The sequence below is a fragment of the Vicugna pacos genome, chromosome 12 (genome assembly GCF_048564905.1).
Source record: "Vicugna pacos chromosome 12, VicPac4, whole genome shotgun sequence".
Taxonomy (NCBI): domain Eukaryota; kingdom Metazoa; phylum Chordata; class Mammalia; order Artiodactyla; family Camelidae; genus Vicugna; species Vicugna pacos.
The window spans coordinates 52,794,053-52,816,006 of NC_132998.1; the positions used below are offsets into that span (position 1 = coordinate 52,794,053).

General features: G+C 39.0%; 1 protein-coding gene across 1 annotated transcript in view; it reads left to right on the top strand.

Annotated features, from left to right (window-relative positions):
• PTPRR (protein tyrosine phosphatase receptor type R) overlaps window positions 1-21,954 on the top strand; it is a 226,657-nt gene that overhangs the window by 118,300 nt on the left and 86,403 nt on the right. Inside the window, exons 4-6 of the mRNA XM_006197827.4 lie at window positions 1,434-1,589; window positions 8,493-8,603; window positions 19,732-19,994. Coding sequence (XP_006197889.1) covers window positions 1,434-1,589; window positions 8,493-8,603; window positions 19,732-19,994 — 530 coding nt within the window. The remainder of the gene's footprint in view (window positions 1-1,433; window positions 1,590-8,492; window positions 8,604-19,731; window positions 19,995-21,954) is intronic.

A 21,954-nucleotide genomic window follows, 5' to 3' on the forward strand; every position in this document is an offset into this window, starting at 1 on the left:
GGTCTTGTCGATGTCTTAAATGTAGATTTAGACTTTTTATATATACTCAGGTATCTTAGATGCACTTTTATGTGTATAGATTTAATGAGCATAATAGCTCTTTGAAGGGAAAACAGAGGGATTTGCCATGCCCAGGAAGAGGTATGCATATCCTCGGAGAATGTTAGCATTTACACGTGTCTACTTCTAAGAATAGTTATTATACTAGTTTGAGTTATAAAGATACATGGGACAGCAGAGTATGGTGATTAAGAGCATGTGCTTTGGAAGCAGACACAGAACTCTGCTCCATTTCCAGCTTGACTGTGTCGCAGCTGTGTGACCTAAGGCAAGCTGCTTACGTTCCTTCAGTTACAAAATGAAATAGCTCTAATTTCTCTGCCCTGGAGGTATTTCGAGCATTAAATGAGATAACAGATTTAAGGTACATGGGAGCAGGACAAGCATAGAATAACTGATCTAGCCTCACTATTGTTGTTATTAGGTCATAAACTACTTAAATGATTATGAACACGTTCCACATCAATATGTGATGTTTAGTCGTTGTCGGTTGTTCGCTGCAAACACGGAAACGTTTTTTTCTGGACTGTTAGAAGTACACTCCTAGAACGGTGCTCTGTCCTATACTTGGCTGAATGTCTGATAAAAAGTTGCATTGCATTAAGAGAAACTGTTTCTAGCAGGACAGAATTCCATGTATCAAAAAAAAAAAAGACTAATAATTCCCTTTTATAAGTGCTTTGTGTAAATTGTAAAAGATGGACAGTTGCCATCTATCCATGGCAGTGTCATTTTTGTGTGGTGTTTGTTTTGTTGTGTGTATGTGGTATCAGCCATTTATGGTAAGAAAGTCTGTCTCCATTTCAGCCAAGGACAGAATACTAATAGGAAAGTAACATGGTATCATTGCGTGCCATGTGCATTCCGACCAAAGACTAGATCTTAGAAGCGTGGCATATCTGAGATGAAAAACAGGATCAGGGAAGCAACTTCAAAGCTAGCATCACCTTCCTTAGTCCAGCCTTCACATTAATTCAGCTTATAAGAAAAATAGTGGGGTGGTGATGTCTAATCATTGTCTTGTTCTATCAGCACATCTTGTTTTATTTAATTCGTTTGATTTAAAAATGCTTCTTTAAACACAATTACTCGGGGAACATCTGAACACTATCTTTCAAAAATTACAACACAGAATGGAAAATAAATCAGCATCCAGTGAAATATAAAATTACAAACCTTGAGGTGTCAGCTAACTGGATGAAGGCCATTTGAAGGTTTCAGGCTTTGGGCTGGTAATGTGGAGTGCACCGGAGAATACCTAGTGCATGTGATCTGCAAGATGACTTTTAGGATTCTAAAGCTCTGGTTCTCTTTAATGTTTCCAAGTTGTTGGAAATGTCTCTTAACATATACAAATCATCTGCTTTTACTAGGGAAAGAAGAACAGTGTGGAGCTATTTGTGTCTCCCATAAATAGAAAAGCAGGAATTTCTGACGCTCTGCCATCTGAGGAAGTGCTGCGTTCACTTAATATCAATGTTTTGCATCAAAGTTTGTCCCAATTTGGAATTACAGAAGTCTCCCCTGAGGTACGTTGACTATTTCGTTTAAAAATGTGCACAGTTAGCATGACATGACCCAGTTCTAGGAGGCTTTGAGATGAAAGCTGTTTGTTGTGTGTTATTTAATAATATATAAATCTCCCTAAGGGTTAAAATTCTCTGATTTCACACTGTATATGTTTATTCCTGAAGGAAGGTCATTTTCACATCAAAATCTCACTTTTCTACACTTTCTTCTCCAAATCTTTATGGTCTTATGATTTATTTTGACCTATCCAGTAAATTGTCTAGAAGAAAAGCCAGTTAGATATATTGGTCAATTGATGGCTGGAACCTGAGGTGCCCAAAACCACATCCTCAAATCTTTCTTCCTCTACAGGTTTACTCCTTATTACCTTTGTTGTCAACCTGATCACCAGATATTCACCTTTTCCCACAACCTTGGGATTCATTTGCAATGGGATTTTTTATTTTGCTAAGGAACCCAGTCTTAAGGACTATGAATATTTTCTAAATTGGACACTTTTCATATTTCCCCTGCCACCTCCACCATTCTCATCCCTGAATGAATTCAGTCTCTTTTAGACTTCACCTCCTCTGTTCCACTCTAACAAACTTGCCAGGATGATCACCACCCCAAACATATGTAAATAAATTCACAGAACCTTGAGGAAGCACATGTGAACATTTTAAAGATACAGAAAGTACATGGCCAATAGAAATTTAGTGATTTCATCAAGGTGACAAAGCAAGGCAGGTTATAAGCAACATTTTTTTTTCCTTTTTCAGTTTTATTAGGTAGAATTATTACAGTTCAACTGCACACACACATTATATTTCATATAAATACATAAATACAGTATACTGCCCCTTTTTAAATTTACATATTACTATTTAATTCACATGTACTAATTATTGTTTCTAAGAACAGATTAGAGCTTCAGCTTTTGAAACTTACATAATTATCAAAGAAACAAGCCAACCACAAAATAAGAATCAACAGAATGCGGTAATCCAATCTTAAAGGGTAGTCAAATGTGCTTACACATACTCAAGAAATCAATCATCCAAGTTGTAAATAATAAGTAGTTCATTTGTAAAATCTAGACATCTTATTCCTGATCGGTTTCCCTTCGCGGTAAAGCTCATTGTCTCTCGTGACAGCAGATGTCACGGGTGTGGTGTAGAAAGCTGTGTCACAAGACTGAGTTGGAGTCCCAAAGCCAGCACTTAAAATGTGTGTGACCTTGGGTGATTTAATCTCTGTGAGATTGTCTGTCTTTACATAGTATCAGCCTCTCAGAGCCTCGGTTTCTTTATATCCTAAATGAGTATAGAAAAAAGGAAGGAAGGAAGGAAGGAGGGAGCGTGGGAGGGAGAGAGACAAGACAAGAAGAAGAAAAGAAAAAAGAAACGAAAGAAAAAGAAAGAGAAGAAATTGGGTGTAGTCCTTATCTTATAAACTTGAAATATGATAAAAATTCTAAAAATACATGGAAATCATCACATAGAGTACGCACTGAACAAATATCATTTGAATGCAGGCTGGACTGGCAGAATTAAAATGCATTTCATCACTGAACCAAGACTGTAACAATCTCCACCTGGTCTTCCTGCATTTAGTGTTGGCTCCCCTCCCTGCCCTCCCTGCCACCGACCCCAACACACACGCGCGCGCTCACACACACGGTATTTTCTTTCTTGCCACCAGAGTAATCTCTAAAAGCAAATCCAGCCACGCCCTCCTAATGTCATGACTCTTCTTTGGCTTCCTAAATGCTACAGAATCATGTCTGGATTTCTTAACAAGACATATGGTTCTTTGTGGGCTGAGCTGTATCACTGTTGAGCAACACTCTCTTAGTTTATGTCTCAGCCATTCCAACCTTAATAGGGACCAGGGCATCCCACACCATCTCTCCCCTCCACGCCTGTGTGTATGTCGCTCCGTCTACACACCTCTCATGTCTCAAGATCAGTCTACGGTAGAGTGAAGCCTTCCCCTGTGCCTCCACAGCGTGGGTGCCTGCTCTGCGTTCTCATTGAGCTCAGGACAGTAACGCCTCATCCCGTGTGGGTCTTCAAGTCCATCTCTGTGCTGTAGTTCCTGGAGGGCACATGCCATTTCATCTCACCTGTATCCTCCGTGCCTTCACTCAAGGCCTGGCATACAGTGGGTGTACACGAAACCAAGCACAGTGCTAGGTGGTGTCCAAAGTCAGAAAAATAAATAAGAAAACAAATACACAGATAAATTAAAAAATGAGTTTCGCTTTTCAAGAGTTCTAATAGGGCCACAAGATACAAGCAGATAAGGAGAGTACAGGACTAAGATAACATAACCACACTGCCCATGGGAGTTTTGAGAAACAAGAGGCCACTTCATGCTTCAGAGAGGCCAGGAGAAGGGGTCACCATGAGCTTAAACAGCCAGACCCTCTCCAGCCCGACCTGCATGTGACTCCCTTTCGTACATCAAACCCAGCTCCATTCTGGACTCTTCCTAGACTGGCTTACACACATCATGCCCTGGACAATTATTTTTTAAAATTTAAAAAGGCCATTAGATCAATTTATTCTGCTTCCCCATAATAATATAAGCATTCCTTCCTGTTACTTTATTCTGAGTTTAAATGCCATTCCAAAGGCTTTAGGAACATGGCAGCTTGGTGAGTTATCCACATTTGTCAACCCAGAGAGGAACAGCATACCAAAAAATTAGTTAAAGTCAAAGTATTTTGGGGTCTTCCAACACACCTCAGCCTGGTGGAAGGCGAGGAGCTTAGCCTGAATGCCTGTCACAGAATTAGTAGCTCTCAGTTGACCGCAGGTCTATACTGCACTTAGTAATAAAAGCATATTTGATGATCAAAGTGTGATATGCTCTTATAAAATAGTGGGAATCTAGGAAATCTAGACTCTAGGAACCACTGTTATCAGAGACTGGAAAGTGTTTTGATTGGATACAAGGGGCATTGGAGCCATTGGATACAAGGGGCATTGGAGCCATGGCTGATGGCTTGTGTGAGCCTTTCGTTCCGATGCTGCTAGAAAGGGCCCAGCATTGCCCTCTGACTGGAGGCTCCAGATGCAGACAGGAGATGGCTGTCTGCTGTGTGCAAGGGCCTTCCCAGGGAGCTTCAGACACGTGCAACCAAGAGGCACAGCAAAGGCTTTTGTTGACAGTGATTCAAGCTGAAGATAACAGTATTCTGTGAGTTTTCCCATTTCTTTACTCATCTTAGTGGTTGATGTGTGAAAACAGTTTATGCCTCAGCTCATTCTTTCACATTTTTTAATTCCCAAATTATATCTCTGTTATGGTAACATGTTTACTACCAGAAAAAAAAAAGGAATATTGGTGTTTTGGGTTTTCATTCTTCACGTGGATTACAGAACACTGTGAATGCTGTCTCAAAGCCTCCCTTCCTACACTTGTATAAAATACTTTCAGGGAAGGGCGTGACTTTTGTTGTTGCTATTTCTTTATTTGCTTGATTTTGTTTAAATCAGAAACAACTCTTGGGAAACAAAGACAAATAGAATTTCCTTTTGCTTAATCATCTATTTTTATCTCACTTTCAAGTTTCCCGAGAGACAAAGACATTATTTCTTTCATATATTTTATATGGTACTAAGAACGTTTTAGGACCTCAAGTATTATTTTATTACAAGATGCTCATAAAGATCAAAAACTAGACTTCCTCTTGCCTAGTAAGCCAAATCTCAGGGAAACACACTTAAATTCATTATTTTAGTTTCGATTTTTAAATGTTTTTACAAAATTCATTAAATGTCTATTGAAACAACACATTCTGCGTTGATATTGAAAAAGAAATGATTTGGGATTTTGTTGTTGTTGTTCGATTGCAAATTACCCCAGTTTCACAGGTGTTATATTTCGAAGGAGGAAGTTACTGTCTTTAAATAACAGGCCAGTGTTCTGACTAAGCCTTTCGTGGAACGTTTACAAAGAGAAAAAAAGGTATACCAGATAAATGTAACCCATAATTCACGCGTTTGGTGATTGTTCCTTTAAACATTAGCCAGCACTCTAAAGAATCCTACAGTCCTGACCATACAGTACCGAGAAGGAATACACTCGGCGTTAACATGTGTCAGATCATTCAGACCAACTGTTTACCTTGTGCATAACACAGCGGAAGTTTGGCATTTATCTAACAAAACTCTGATATGGTAGGATGCATCTCATTTATCTGCCTAAGTCAATTAATTAACCAACTAATTTATTTCCACTTTATTTTTATTCTGTGTGCTTCATCTCTCTAAAGAGATGTAGCTCGTAATGTCTCTGTATTCTCTCTCCTAGCATTTGGGATCTCTCTCAGCATTTGGGGTCAGAACTGGTTTTAAAAAAAAAAACAAACAAGAAAACTATGGTACATCAAATAATGAAATAGGATGTAGAGAAGCCACTGTTGCCAATACAAGAAACTGCCCAAACGTTAAATAATAAAACAAAACCAAAGCCAGCAACTTCTTTCACTGCAACAAAGTTAAAGGGAAACTGGTGTGGTTATGAAATAAGATGTAAAGATGATACAGTGACGTTGGTTTGACCCGGCCACAGAGCCTCTGAACTATTGAACCCACAGTCCCCTGTCAAAATCTAAAAGGCATCATGTTAACCTCATGTAAAGGCTAGATGGGAGATTCTTGTGAATTATAATCTTATGATTTGTGGGATCTTAACTACGAACTTTTCCATTTATTACCCTGCCCTTATCAAGGGATTTAGATCTCTGCACAATTATAGTTGTGCTCAGTAGGAATAGCATGACTCAGAAGGAAATCTATTTACCAAGAAAGTGCAGTGACTAAGTTCTGGAGTTCAAAACATGTATCTTTCTAACTGGGGGTGGCGTAATGGCCGGGGGCGGGGGGAGGGGGAGGTTAATTCTTCCATCATTACTACTTTGGTTAAAAGAGAAAACAAAATAGATTTGTCTTCAGCAGAAAGGAACGTGTTGACACTCCAGGAGGTGCAGAACTATAGCAGGAGGAAAAAAAAAAAAAGAAAGAAAGAAAGAAACCAGATCAGGTTAGGAACACAAAATCTCTTTCCACCCACCTAACCACTCCTTTTTATCCAAATTTTACATGAACTAAAGCTCGATCTCCATACTTAAACTTGACAAGTTTATGCTGCCTACTTGAAGGCTTAAGTGGTTTGCTTTAATAGCAAACAATAAGTGTTATTTAGTTGACTGCAGAGAAACTCATTTCCATATTTATACTTGATTTCTACAAGAGTTTTCTCTTCTGTTAGTTTCCAGCTATGTTTACAGAGACGTTGGAATAAAATCTGATCTGGCTAAAGTCAGTGATAAAAGACAGGTTATCACTGGAGCCCGAGACTTCCTTTTCAGCAGGACATGTTGGTTTCTAATCATTTCATCAAGCAAGAATTTTCAGATTCTCCGTCAACTTACCATTTACATATTTAAAAAAATACATAAATCATTTCTTGCGTCTATAAATGTGTCTGTCTTAAAAAGGCAAGATATTACTGTGAGCATATCAATATTTTATGAGCAAAGGAAATGGAAACTTCAAGCAATAGGAATCTCCCTCAAATAGTTAACTGTGACCACAGTCGAACTCAAAGATCCTTTCTCTTCTGTTTTATTCAGACCCCCACCAAGACTCGCTTGAGTTTCAGGATAAAAGTTTTTATAAAAATATTTTTCAAGGCAAATGTTTCCTTTTGTCTGATTTACAAATGGTGAACGTATTTTCTTTTTTTAAAAGTCTTGAAAAATAATTAATAATGATTTCAAAATTCAGACACCTACAAGAACAGATTTGTTGAAGTCTTTTTTTTTTTTTTTGAGACAACCATTATTTATTTCCCATGAGTCTGTCAGTTGACAGGGATCAGCTGAGCGGTTCTTCTTTTCCACATAAACTAGACTGAGGTCATCCCAGTGGTTACATTAATCTTGGACTTCATCTGGTGTTAGAATGCCCAAGATGACCTCTCATTTTCCAGAGCTGCGCTCCAGTGTGACTTTTCACCATTCACTAGCTCATTGCTCAAAACTTTTCTTAAATCTGTCAATTTCACTGAGTTATAAAACGTAATTGCAGTTTAAGACGTGATTTTAGTATGTGTGCTTTTTTCAAAAGAATGGGTAAAAGAAAACACTCATTTACATTTTATTCATGCTTTTTCTCTACCCTTCTACCCCTCAAATAGTAAGCTAAGCAAATAAACCAACAAATAAGTAAAAATGAAACTGTTTATTTTACCTTTTATCACCAAAGAATTCTAGACGTTTGGTGTTCCCTGTTCCCTGTTGCTTTAAATAAAATATAAAATCCTGACAATTTATGTGGTTGGGGTGGTACATTCATCAGGTTTTGACAAACTAGACTGCATTAAAAAAAAAAGGATTTCATAAAAGAAAGAAAAGAAGGAAATGATGGCGACATTGTTATTCTGTTTACTAATGCATCATGAGATTTCGTTTGCACCTGTTTCACTTTTGTTTAAAAGTTAAGAGCAGTGTCACAGCACATACATCAGGGTGTTGGTGTTGTGGGAGGGGCCTGGAAACAGGAGAGCTTCAGACACAATTTCCTCAACACAGGAAAGAACAGAACTCTCTCACCTGTGAACCAGGTAGCTTCCGAGAAAGACCTTGAGGGACATTTATGAAGCCTGGGACCCAGTATGCCATGTCGGGCGTGTTTGCTTCTGTCCAGGAGATAAAATAATGTCTTAAGGGATAAGGATGGCAATCCAGTGTCTTGGAGCAGTTTGAGGAGCAGCTCTGGCAGCTGGAGATGTAGGTGTGTTCTACTACACTGAGTGGAATCAAGCTAAAAATACGTCTAGTGTCTGATAAGAACGCCAGCCTCTTGAAGCTCTCATTTAACATCGGACTTTCTGTTTTGCTTTTAAAGAAAAATGTTTTACAAGGACAGCATGAAGCGGACAAAATCTGGAGCAAAGAAGGATTTTATGCTGTTGTCATCTTTCTCAGCATCTTCATTATCATAGTAACGTGTTTGATGGTAAGTTTGCTCCTTTGTATATCTTACCCTTTACTGAGCCCACTGCTTAATAGTATTGAATACATTGCCATTCGAAAGAATGTTGAAAAGACTGGGAACTGAAGCAAGACTATGATTCTGCAGTTGGGAATATTTCATATCTAACAGCATAGCTGATAGCTAAAGGAAAACCTGCAGGATTATGGATTCTGACGTGCAGAATAAGGCTGTGATTGCTCTGAGCTTTTGGTAACCTGATCAACCCTGAGAATGAAGCTTTAGAAAGAGATTTACCGAGGTCACTGAAGCCCTCAAAGGCATTAAAGTCTCATGGGCATACTCTGGGCTTACTTTATTTCTTCTTTTATATCATCTTAATGCAACTTGGGAAAAATTTTAAAAAGAAATATGTCTTAGGGACAAGCTTGCCTCTTAAAAAGTATAAATAAAATTGCCTTATTTTTAAGGGGCTTGGAAAGCATTCTGTGAAATTTCAGGCATGAAAAGGAGATGATTATAGGCTAAAAGTCTAAACAATCCTTATCCAACTGATGTTTTAGGTGAATGAATAATATAAAAGTTTGAGTACATACTGCAAATAGCTCTGTAAATTACAAGTTATAGATGTAAGGCCTTTGAAAGTATATTTCTAATTTAAAAAAAATAGAACACAAAATGAAACACACAGAACTAGGCAGTGCTCTTTGGTATTAAATGAGTTAACTAATTACCTTTCAAATAGAATGATGAGATTTCCCTGTTCTTTTGAAAATACTGGAATATAACTTAAATATTTCAAGTTTACAAACGGGTTTTAATACGTTTTCTTCTTGTATGCTATGTTCTTTTGAATTTTGCACGTTTTAAAAAAACATTCCTTCCTCAGGTTTTAAATGCCTCCCCCCACCCCCAAAAGACATCTTCCTGCCATCAACACTGTTGCTAATGGATTTTGTTTATTTGTGCTTCTCGTCCTGGGAAGGGGTTTATGTTAGAAAGATTAGGACTCAGTTTGGAAGGATAAGAGACTGAGTGGGTCTACACTAGAAGGATATAAAACAATGAAGGCCTTGAACAGAGTGCAGATGGGCATATTTCCTAGAATCTAAAATATAGGAAGCAGCAAGCTTCCATCATCATGAATCCAGAGGCACCTCCTACAGGCCGGACACTAAGAAAGAAGATTTCTAAGAACAGTGACATGATCAACAACAAAAAATAATTTAGGAATTGAGTTAGAAAATTGATTTTTATATCTTAAATGGAGGCGATTAAGGAAAAAGAATTTTCATGAAAGAAGTTGGAGGTTTTATGGAAATTTTGGCAAAGACCTCTGGGCGTTTTTTTAGTGTATTAGAGGGTGTGGTTCTGTGTCATGGTTAACTGTTATTTAAAATACGGGCCTCTCCTTTTATTTAATAGAGGAAATCTCAAGTGTTGTTTTGTCTCTCACAGGTCACAATTAGGGTGTTTTTTCTGCTTGGAAGGAAGCGAACAGACAGGAATAGGGAGTGATCCAAATGGAGATTGTTCAGGGAGGGAGTAAGTGGGTAAGATTCAGAAGAGCAAAGGCAAGGGTGAAAGGGGAAAGTGGGGAAGCAGTGACGCGCAGCTGTGAGTATGGAGGGCGGAGGGAGGCAGGGAGGGCAAAGCTCACTGTCACACGCAAGGTATGCTGTGGATTCTGCATAACTCGGGAGCATCTGTGTATCCAGCATGACTGGATCAATCCCTAGGGAACATTCTGAGCTCAAGTGGCAGTGGGACCTGTAGTTGCCACACCCTCAGCTACCCGGGGCCGGGAAGCAACTAACTCTTCCTTTCCCAGTGTCTGCAGAGCATCCATGTGACAATAAGAAATCTGAATAAGTCTGCTCCCAAGTTACTAGAACATTTGTATCTTTTTTTTTTTAGATTCCACATATAAGTGATATCATATGATATTTGCCTTTCTATTTCAAATAATAGGATGATCTCTAGAACAAATCAAGAAAGGAGTGTTTCAGAAGTGCAGGTGATTGACTGCTCCCTGCTGGGCTGGTGGGTAGGTCCGTCCCATTCGTTCAGGGCACAGGTTCCTGCCGAGGATGCCCCGTGAGCCTGTTCTGTTGTTGGTGCTGTGGGCAAAGTAAGGCACAGGACAGGTAAGGTCCCTATGCTCCTGAGGCTTGTACTCCAAAGGAGGACACAGGCAATCATTAATACCTTTTAGAAATCAAAGGGTGAACCTGCTCTGTGATTCCAAGTATAGGACTTTCGGGAGGAAGCAAAATGAGAGAGGCAGTAAAGAGATCAGCAGTGGCCAGAAGTTGCAGGGGAGGGGTGAGTGGTTGGAACATAGTGGACTTTTAGGGCGGTGGACCTGTTCTGTGTGATACTGTAATGGTGACTATATGACACCATTGGGATTTGTCAGAACCCATAGAATGTACAGCACTAAGAGCCCGAATCTAGAGTCTAGACTTCAGTTAATGAGAACATAACCGTGTTGCTCCATTGTAACAAGTATGCCACACAAATGCAAGATGCTAGCAACGGGGGAAATTGTTGAGGGGGTTGTCAGGGGGCGTCGATGAGAACTCTGTGCTCTCTGCTCAAGTTTTCTGCAAACCTGAAACTACTCTTTAAAAAAATAAAGTTTATTAATTTTGTAAAAAATGAAAAGCATTAAGTGCTGTAAAGAGATAGCAGTGAGTGAGTGGAGCAGTCGGAGACACCGGAGACATGGAAATGGAGGGGAGAGTCTCCCTGAGGCAGAATAAGCCCCGCCTCTCTGGCTTCCAGAAGGGTGGGAGCTGAGTGTTTGGGGCACAGCTTTGATGTGATCTGCTTTGCGTATTTCAACGATCCCTGTCTCTTCTGGTGGAGAGTGTTTGGGGACAGAACATGGGGTGAAGTGTGGGTTCAGGAGGACCCTAGTGGCAGCTGTTGCTTTAGCCTAATGAGAAATATGATGGTAGCCCAGAGTAGGGAGTGGTAATGGAAATGGAGAGAAGTGAAGGATTGGGATTTATGTGCAGGTGGAACTGACCCAGACTTGCTGGGTACTGATTCTCTGGGTGGAAGAAAGAAAAAAAATTAAAGATGACTCCTAGGTTGTTCGGCTGGTTATCTGGGTGGTGATGCTTCCATGTCCTGGGAGAGGAATGCGTTGGCGATGGGGAGTTGTGAGAGAGAAGAAACACATTTGATCTGTATTCCCACAGTTCTTGAATAAATGGAAGAAAGTACTAGAATGATACATTTCAAACATCATCTTAAATTTTAATGTGAAAGGGTCACTTTAAAAAGTAAAAGGGGAACCTGCAGTGCATAGAAAGGAATTAATATTGAGAGGTAAGTAAAGAGGGATAGACAGGGTCAAGATGAAGTTACGTTTATCTGATACAACTTACCCACTGGCAAGTCAGCAGTTCTCATTTAGGGACTAGTCAAATGCGATTCTCTAAAGGACGCTTATCTTTGTATATTTCAAGTGTTTTTGATAATGATCTTGGTTCCAAGTAAGTGTTTCACTTGGATCTCTCAGTAATAGTTACACTCTCACTTTTGTGATTTTCAAACGTTAGAGTCCGGATTCTGTTTCCCATACTTTTGTCGATTCCACGGCGAAGGAAAAGCTCTAACTCAGAATGTTCCCTCTGGCATTAATTAATTGTGTTTACGAAAGGTCAGATGCCGTTATTTGTGTCCCAGGCTTCCTACACATCACAGAAATGACAAGTGTGTGGTTTTATTATGAAATGATATAGGTAAATTGCCGTCATGGAGGATTACGTGCTCTGTAACAATAACATAAGGCTTGGCAAAATTTTTGAAATGTGGCATATTGTTTCCTTTCCTTAAAAATTTTTTTTAAAAAAAATCTATGTTGCCAGGCATAAAATTAGACGTGCATGACATTTTCAAATGTGTGACTTATTTAGCACCTCTCAAATGTGAATGTAGAGTGGGCGGTGCAACAAATAGAAACTACAATTTTCCAAGAGAAAAAAAAAAATGTGTGGACAACTTCCAATCCATTCAGTCTGTTTTAGGTGGAGGACTGTGTTACTAAGAAGAATGAGTCCTTAAACTTGAGTAAATCGTAGAAAGAACAGCGTTTATCGTCTACATTAGGTCTTCAGTGCCCTTGGAGGTTTACTAACAAGTGCAAAGGCATTTGTGGAATGTAGGTAGAGCTGTATACAAGCCAGATTGCTACTGGAAAGCAATTTTAGGAAACACATAAAGACAGCTGTTTGGGTCAATAAAAGTTCTGGCTTTTAAAACCCACAGAAGAGGCATCCATATGTCATCCAAAGAGTTTCTCTAGTCATGGTCTTGGTACCTGAGGCAGGAAATTCTCTATCAAACTACCAATTATAGTCGAAGCATCATGCAAAAAATACATGTCAGAAGTGGACATAAATAGCCACACCTTTCTAATATGTTATATATAATTCCTAGGGGTTAAGGAAAAGAAGACCAGATTCCTAGCGGAAATACTCTGGTTATAGAACCATTCTCCAAAACAGACATACGTCTCAAACTAATTTTCAATTTTTTCTCTGTATTCATAAAAACCATTGAGCTCAAAATACAACCCTCTTAATAATAATAAAAACACTAATAACCATAATTAGTTTCTTCCATTTATTGCACATTTACTGGCACTAAATTTTCTGCCTGGGACTAAACACACAATGTATTTTTTTTTAATTGAAGTACAGTCAGTTTCAATATGTCAATTTCTGATGTACAGCACAATGTCCCAGTCATGCACATACATACATATATTCATTTTCATATTCTTTTTCAACACACATAATGTATTTTTTGAAACCACTTTATTGACGTACAGAAAGCTGTACATATTTAATGTACCCAACTTGGTGAGTTTGGGGATAAGAATATACCCATGAAACCATCACCACAATCTACATCATAAACGTATCTATCACCTCCAAAATTTCTTTCCACCCTCTTTATTTATTATTTTGTGTTGTGATAAGAACACTTAACATAAGAGCTATCCTCTTAGCAAATTTTTATGTTTGCAATTCAGTATTATTAACTATAGGCTCTCTGTATAAACACATCATATTTTAGTTTCCTAATTTTACTGATGAGAAAACCAAGATTCAGAGGAAATAAATGACTTGACCGAGAACAAGCAATGGGTAGGTATGTGTGTGGGGGTGTCTGAGGAGAGGGGTTGGAATTTAAACCCAAGTCTCTCTGGATTAAAAGTTGGGGCTCTTTACTGTGATTTCATGTATAAAGAATCACGCTGTGATTTCTTTAAGTCCTGTCACTCTATCTTGTGAACGTCTGTTTCTGGCCACAAAGGTGTCTAGTTATCAATGAGAATGTCTGTGCTAATCAGAGACATTCAGCCCAAGCAGAGTTGATAAATGGGTACCACACCATACCTGCTGTGGCTGCATCTCTGTTTTTGCACTTGGTGTCTGGTACTGGACATGACTTTTGCACATCTGTCTCTTCTGGAAGCCTGTGAATTCCCAGAAGCAAGGATTGGGTGCTGTCTTTGTATCCACAATGTTGTTTCCGGAACGTGGTAGCAATTGACTCACATTTATTCATCTAAAAGAAATGAATAAATGAACTGTTTCAGAACTATCTGTAAACAACTGTAAAGAACAAATGCTGTGGACTCTTGGTGCCATCATTTTGAGATTTGAACATATTTTAACCCAAACAGATGTTTTATGTGTTGTGTGTATCCGCTTACGGGATTTTTTATTGAAATATATTTGACATATAATGTTGTATTAAGTTTAAGGTGTACCACTTATGAGCTTTTTTAAATGAAAATTATACGCTGCAAAATAACTTTATAGGACTCTTTTTAGCCTCTTCTTATCTCTGTGTTTCTCTGGTTCTCCTCTTCCTGCTGTTACTTTTTTTTTCTCCTGTTAGAGCTTTGACTTTTACAAATCTTCTCATTCAGTATTTCATTCTCTTTCCTTTTTCAAATGATCAAATTGCATCCCAGGTTTAAACAGCAAGCTCTTAAAAGGTTGGTCAAAAAAATATTGACTTACCATTGCTATGGCAAGCTTTTAGGTTGAGTTTGGAAGCAAAGTGCATTCATATAGAGAAATATGCATATGGTATATCCCAGACCTTGCTCTGCACAGAGAAAACTTTCTGACACACTTTCCCAGAGGCTTTGGGAAAGAGGATGGGAAGAAGCCGTGAGGATTTAGAAGATGGAGTAGAATCCTTGCAGGCATTAAGTCAGGAAGCCTGGATCCTAGACTTTATTTCTAACCTTCCATAAATCATTTGATCACTCTGGGTTTAACGTGAAATGAGGAGATTGTACTAGATGGTTTTTAAGGTCCCTTACACCAGTTTCTTGACAGCAGCACTGCTGACATCTTAAACTGGATAACTGGATCGGGGGAAGAGGGGCTGTCCTGTGCATTGTAGGGTCCTTAACAGTGTCCCTAGCCTCTGCCGGACAGATGACAGTAGCACCCCAGCACACACCCAGGACGACAGCCAGAAAAGGTCGCCCGACATTGTCAAATGTCCCCTGACATTGTCAAATGTCCCCTGAGGGGCAAAATCCCTGCTGGTTGAGAAACACTGCCTTAGAGTTTAATTCCAGGACAACTGCTCTTTTGCCAAGTAGCAACCTCCCGGTCCTTTCCGCATTTTGTCAGACAGCCCTACTCCCTCCGTCAATCTTTGAACAGTGTCTTAGAAGCATCATATATCCTCCAGGCTCTGCGTTCCCCTAATTAAAGATGCAGCAATCAGTTTGTACACATGAGACACAGCTATAGATTAAAAAGTTGACCTCTAACCGGAGATGAAATAAACAGACGACTGTCAGTTACGTGGCACAGGTTTTCATCAGGAACATACGCTCATGAACGGTAAAGAAGGACTTTGGACTAGAGTTTGTTTCACACCAGCAGAATCGTAAAAGTCACGGGATGGGAACCGTTGAGAAGGCCAACATTTCTTTGGCTTCCATATTTCCATTTTTGAAATCTGCTTCTCCAAAGCCCAAATGTAACAGGCAAGCGAATCTTCTGGTTCACATGTTATCTTTAGATGTGAAGAACTTAGAATATACAATAGATGCGTTATCTGCTGTTAAATACGTTTTTGTAAACGTGCAGGTGTTTGTTTCTTTTCTCACTCAGAAAAATAACTTGCTCACGGTGAAAAAAAAAAGCGACCCCACCTTCAAGTCTATTGCCTCATCTTTTAGTAATTAGGCATTTAGCTTAACACGCAAGTGTCATCTGATTGATATTGTTCCGGGGTGGGTTTTGTTTGTGCAGAATGGTGGCAAAGTGCCTTTTGAGGGTTACAGAAACTGAAAAGAAGCAGTAAGTTAAAAAGCCCTCTCCATCCTTAGGCGTTAGGCAGAGGTAAGAGTACGAATCCCCAGTATTTTCTACTCTACAGAAAGCAGTTATAATAAAGCTAGAAAGACTTGTCACTTAGTGTTAGACCTCTTTTTTCCTTACACAGTCATATTTGTCACAGGAATATTGAGAACCCATTGTTTCCAAAAAGCTAAGATTTAGCTTTACCCTGCCGTGGTCCATGACGACCACCAGTATAAAAGTGTCCAGGTTCTGAGGAAGTGAGCTGATATAAAAGACACGAAGGATTCTCTTTAATTTCCTGGCAGCTCAAGTTATAACAGGCATTTCTAGTTACACCTCATATGTCTATGATCCGTTTCCTTAAAAAGAGCGTTCAGCATACAAAGGATACCCTCTTAGATTTGGTGGTGTTGAGAATCACGTGAGCAGGTTATGACTTCAGAGTCAACCTTTTAAGAATGATGGTCCGGCAAAGAGCATGTCAGGGGTGGAAAGTGATCAGGCCTGCCAGTCAGAGGTGCCCTGGGGCTTGGCTCTGCTCCAGCCAACTGCTGACTGCGGACCAGCCACAGTGTTTAGCCGGACTGTGATTCCTTTAATGTACCATTAAGTCAAAAGGACCTCTAGTGACCGTTCGAACTCTAATTTCCCCTGTATCCCTAATTAACAGTCACCGAATGTATATTCACCCCTCGTTTTTATTTCTCTGCTCTTCTCAAACTTCTTTCTTGTTATTACTATCTGAGATGTTGGAACTGAGACATAATTAAATTTATTTTTCACTCTGCGTTTAAATAATTCCCAAGCTCCCTTTTATGTTGCAATTTCCCGTTCTTCAGTTCTTCATTGTGACTCATGTTTCTCATGACTTTGAGTAAAATTTTCTCAGGCCGGGTACACAGGTAATATATTCTCTGAGACCTTGTGTATTTGAGAAATTCTTTCTGTTGGCTTCATCCTTGGGAGTGTCAGTTTATCCAGATGCAGAATTCATGCATCCTTTGCAGTATGTATTTTTTTTCTCAAAGTCACAAAAAATTCCTCCATTTTCTTCTCACATTTACTCTTCTTTCAATTGGTGTACTTTTCTAAAAAATTAAGAACTTGTTTTCATCCCATATCCCTAAATTTCATAGGAATAGGATGCTGTCCACGTTGTTCACCATGGAATACCCTGTACTTCTGACCACATGTGACATAAGTGGACAATGAAAAACAGTTTTGAATGACTTGCTTCTTTCTCATTTATTCTGGTTGATCATTTACCGTAACTCTTCTCTGACATCCATATCCCATCTTTTCTCTTATTTTCATCTTCATTGCTTTATTATCCATTTCTAGACAGTTTCTCATCTTTGCATGTACACCACCGATGGCATTTTCTATATTGTCAGTTCTGTTCCTTATTTTTTTTAGTATGTTTTTAATTGAAGTATAGTCAGTTGACAATGTTGTGTCAGTTTCTGGTGCACAGCACAATACTTCGGTCATTTAAGAACATACATATATTCGTTTTCATATTCTTTTTAGCCATAATTTACTACAAGATATTGAATATAGTTCCCTATGCTATATAATATAAACTTGTTGTTTATCTATTTTATATATAGTAGTTAGTATCTGCAAATCTCGAACTCCCAATTTATCCCTTCCCCCCACGTAACCCTAAGTTTGTTTTCTATGTCTGTGAGTCTGTTTCTGTTTTGTAAATAAGTTCATTTGTCTTTTTTTTTTTGTAGATTCCACATATAAGTGATATCATGTTATTTTTCTTTCTCTTTCTGGCTTACTTCACTTAGAATGGCATTCTTCAGGTCCATCCATGTTGCTGCAAATGGCATTATTGTATTATTTTTTATGGCTGAGTAGTATTCTATTATATAAATATACCATAGCTTCTTTATCCAGTCATCTGTTGATGGACATTTAGGTTGTTTCCATGTCTTGGCTATTGTATATAGTGCTGTTATGAACACTGGAGTGCATGTATCTTTTTGAATTAAGGCTCCCTTTGGATATAGGCCCAGGAGTGGGATTGCTGGAGTTCCTTATTGCTTAAAAGAAGATTTACACCCTGCTACTGAGTTCTCAGTTCTTTGAATTCCTTTTCTTAATCTCAGTCTGATACCTTTTCATCTTAGATTGTTGTGTTTTTATTTCATCCTGATTCTTTTTTATAATCGTATTTTGTTAAACAGAATTTTTTTCCACCACTATATTTTGAGAATACTGGATGAATATTTTCTAAAATTTTCCTGAAATAAATTCTCATCAGCATTCACATCCTTTAACAAGAAAAGTACATATTTAGACTTTGTATCTTTTCAGTAAATTTCAAATATAGAGATGACTAGAATTGAAAGGAAATTTGAAAGAAAAAGAAAGAAAGAATTAGCCTCAAGACCAGTTAGAGTAAATGCGATTGAAAAGTGCCAGGACAGCCCTGTCCCCTAAAATAACAGTCATTCAAGCTAATGGATTCCAGAAACTGAACAGGGGAGTTCAACTGGCCGAGGGCTTTTTAAGATGCAGATGTCTACTATAATTGCAGGCAATGGGTTAAGTCACCGCTTCATGCGAATAACCTGAGAACAGGCTTGAAGAAACCCAAGGACATCCAGTTTTTGTAGGAATTGGAGTAGAGGAGTTAGCAACAGGAAAAGAGACAAAATAGAAAATCATTACACTGTACACGTTAAATGTATGCAATGTTATATGTCCATTGTATCTCAATAAAGCTGGGGGAAAAATAAAATAAAATATATAAAAATTAATAAATGTTTAAAAGAGAAAAGAGAGAAGGGGAAAAGACTTACAAAAAGGAAGCCTGAGGACAGGAGAGACAGACAGCTCACCTCTCAATGTGTGCATTTGTGTCTCAGCGAAGTCAGCCCAATTCTTTTTTAAAGTTTGAAAGTGAAGATGCTACCATGTCTGAATTGAATTAGCCAGTCCAGAAAGAGCTCTGAGAATGAAGGAAAGTGATACTTTTGCTTTTTTAATACATGTATTAAAAATTAACAGGGCCAAGGGGCAAGAAAGAAAATTCTGGTGGTTCAAATTATTCTTTGATACATGCCCTAAATTTAGTTTTTTAAGTATTTACCAGATACTCAAGTTAATATGTGACTAATGCAGATATTTACCAACATCGAAAAATTGTGGCTTACAGCATAACTAGTCTTCAATGAATATTTTTCAAGACTTTCTTCTTTGTAGGTTGCATTTATTGTATGTTCTTTGTATGTTGTATTGAGTACAAATCTTTGTTTCTATAAAAGTCCTAAGCCCCTATTTCCTGGGCTGTTCCTTCTGTAAGTTTTTCATTTCAGTCATTTTCAGTAAGTGCTTACATCGAACCAACATCTAGCACTTTTTATAGAATTAGCCACATTTGCTTCTGAATATACATTTGAGGAGTGAATTCATGTCCATATGTAGAACCTGTTTTTTTTTAATTTTTATTATTTTTTAATGGAGGTACTGGGGATTGAACCCAGCACATCCTGCATGCTAAGCACGTGTTCTACTACTGAGCTCTACCCTCCCCCCGATTCATGTCCATATATATTTAATATGTTTGTGCCCTATGACTAGAAATAACTAGTACATCTTTCTGAGAGAAGTCCTCAGCACCACGAAAGTGAGAAATCAACCAAGAAAGCTTTGCTTACTTGAATTATCGTTAAGCCTCATTTTGAGCTGTCTTCCAGGTTGGGGCGGAGGAGACAGTACTTTGTTGTTAAATATGAAAAAAAAATTGTGACAGGAGCCTTTTATATCTCCTTCTATAGATTCTTTACAGATTAAAAGAAAAATTTCAGCTCTCCTTGAGACAAGATAAAGAGAAAAACCAGGAGATCCACCTGTCGCCCATTACGTTACAGCCATCACAGGCTGAAGCAAAGGCAGCCACCAGCATGGTCCAGCCTGAGCAGGCTCCGAAGATACTGAACGTGGTCGTGGACCCTCAAGGCCAGTACACTCCTGAGATCAGGGCCGCCACCTCTGTCTGCCCTTCTCCTTTCAAAATGAAGCCCATAGGCCTTCAGGAGAGGTAAGAGCTTTCTCTGGATCCCCCTATATATATATTTTTTAGAGTATTCACCGACTGAAAAGGGTAGGATGATTGGGATATTGGGTAGAATCATTCACCACCCAGCGGACACCAGCAGGAAGCAGTCTTGCTTGTCCCCTGAAAGTGTCTAGCTGTGTTATCAAAAATCTATGAGTTATAGCTGATTTTTTTTAAGCTGGTATAGACCCAAGCCAAGCCTTCTTCAACTACAGGACAGTGTCTATAATCATGTATTGAATGCTTTTTGAAGGCCACTGACCTCACATAACACTATTTTGTTTAATTGTCACCAAAGCTCTGGTAGAAAGAAAGACTGAAAATAAACTTAGGTTATTTCTCACCAAAAAACTGCATTGTTTGGAGTAAGGTAGGAGTCTGTGCCACAAATTAATTTCTATAAAGATTTCCCTCTGCTTCCTTTGAGGAAAAAAATAAAACAGTAAATATCTCAAGCTTCATGACATCTTTACTGCCTTACCTGCCTTTGTGATGTGCTTATACGGGTACATTACTATTTAAAGCAAATCTAGCCAATGAAAACTAGAATATGCAAAGCACTTAAATGAAGGGCTAATTCGTCACTTCTCCAGGATGTTAAGTTAAGTTTTCTCATGGAATTTCTTGAAATAAGAAACTTGATGTTTATACTTAAGATAAGATTAATATGTCCAACATTGCCCGTCAGGGTGCTGGGGGAACTGGGAGCTCCCAAGGCACGTGCCCTGATTCATTCTCCTCTTATGTTCCTGTGTCTCCCTTCCCTGTCACTGTCCTTGTTGTTGCCTTAGGTTTTTAGATCATGTATACAAATTTTAATTATAGATCCCATCCCATTTACACACACACACACACACATCATTTCAGAAAATGGGGCTTTAAGAACTGTAGAAAACCTAGTTGGTCATTCAGATATCTTCGAAAATATCGTCAAAGAACAATGACGAGAAGGGAAGAGAAAGGCACTTCGCAGTGGTTTCCAGAGTCCTCTGAAAGGCGAATGCTTTGACTACAAAACAAGGAAGTGGAGAACAGCCAGGTCATCCCTTCTGCCTCCTCCCCAAAACATTGGTTGGTTTCTTTACAAACCCACCTGGGTCTCCATGGGCCACTCTCTTACTCGGATATCACTAAGTTGCTGTCTGGGCTACAGCCTGGAAAGGTCGACAAGATGGAACTTTCTCCCTGAGGCCAACCAGGGGTCAGGAGACCTGGATTCCAGACCCAGCTCTGTTGTTTCTGGATCGAGTGGCTTCAGATGAGTCATTTACCCATCAGGGCCTCGCTTGCTTCTTCTTCTTCTGAAGGGGTTAAACTTAACTTCTTCACTTCCTTCAGGCTCTTCTACTCTTGTTACCTAAGTTAGTTTCGTGCCTTTCTGTTTGCTTCAAAGGGAGCCTTGCAGTAGGCGTCTGAGCACCGGTGGGGTAGAAGGGCAGGCTCCGCTCAAATGGAAGTGATCAGGGGGTCATTTTCTATAGGTGATTTAAAGATGATAATAAAACTGACGAAGAGTCAGAGTAATTTTTATCATCATGCACCACGGATTCTAAGCAAGGTCAGTGGTTCATTGCTCTCGGGAGTACTTATTCGCAGCATCCTGCCCTTTGAGGCCACTGCTGAGCATGTTTGAATTTCAAGGAACGTAAGGTTAAATATCCATTAATTCACTTAAATGAAGTGAATATGTGAGAAAGGAGAGTACGGGGTTGGTGTCTTGCTCATCTTTGTGGTCCACGTAGGGGACTGTAGGGAGCAAGTGTGTGGTCAGTATTAAAAGGATTCCCTCATCTACAGACATCCCTGCATGCCACCCATCGCCCCCTACTTCTTTCCCATCTCAGAGCGGGAGAAAGCTCTTCCCCCACGAGGGTTCCAGGTTCTGCCCTCCAACCCTGGTAACTTACTCCATCAATTTTCTTCCTCTGTTTTCAGCTCCCCT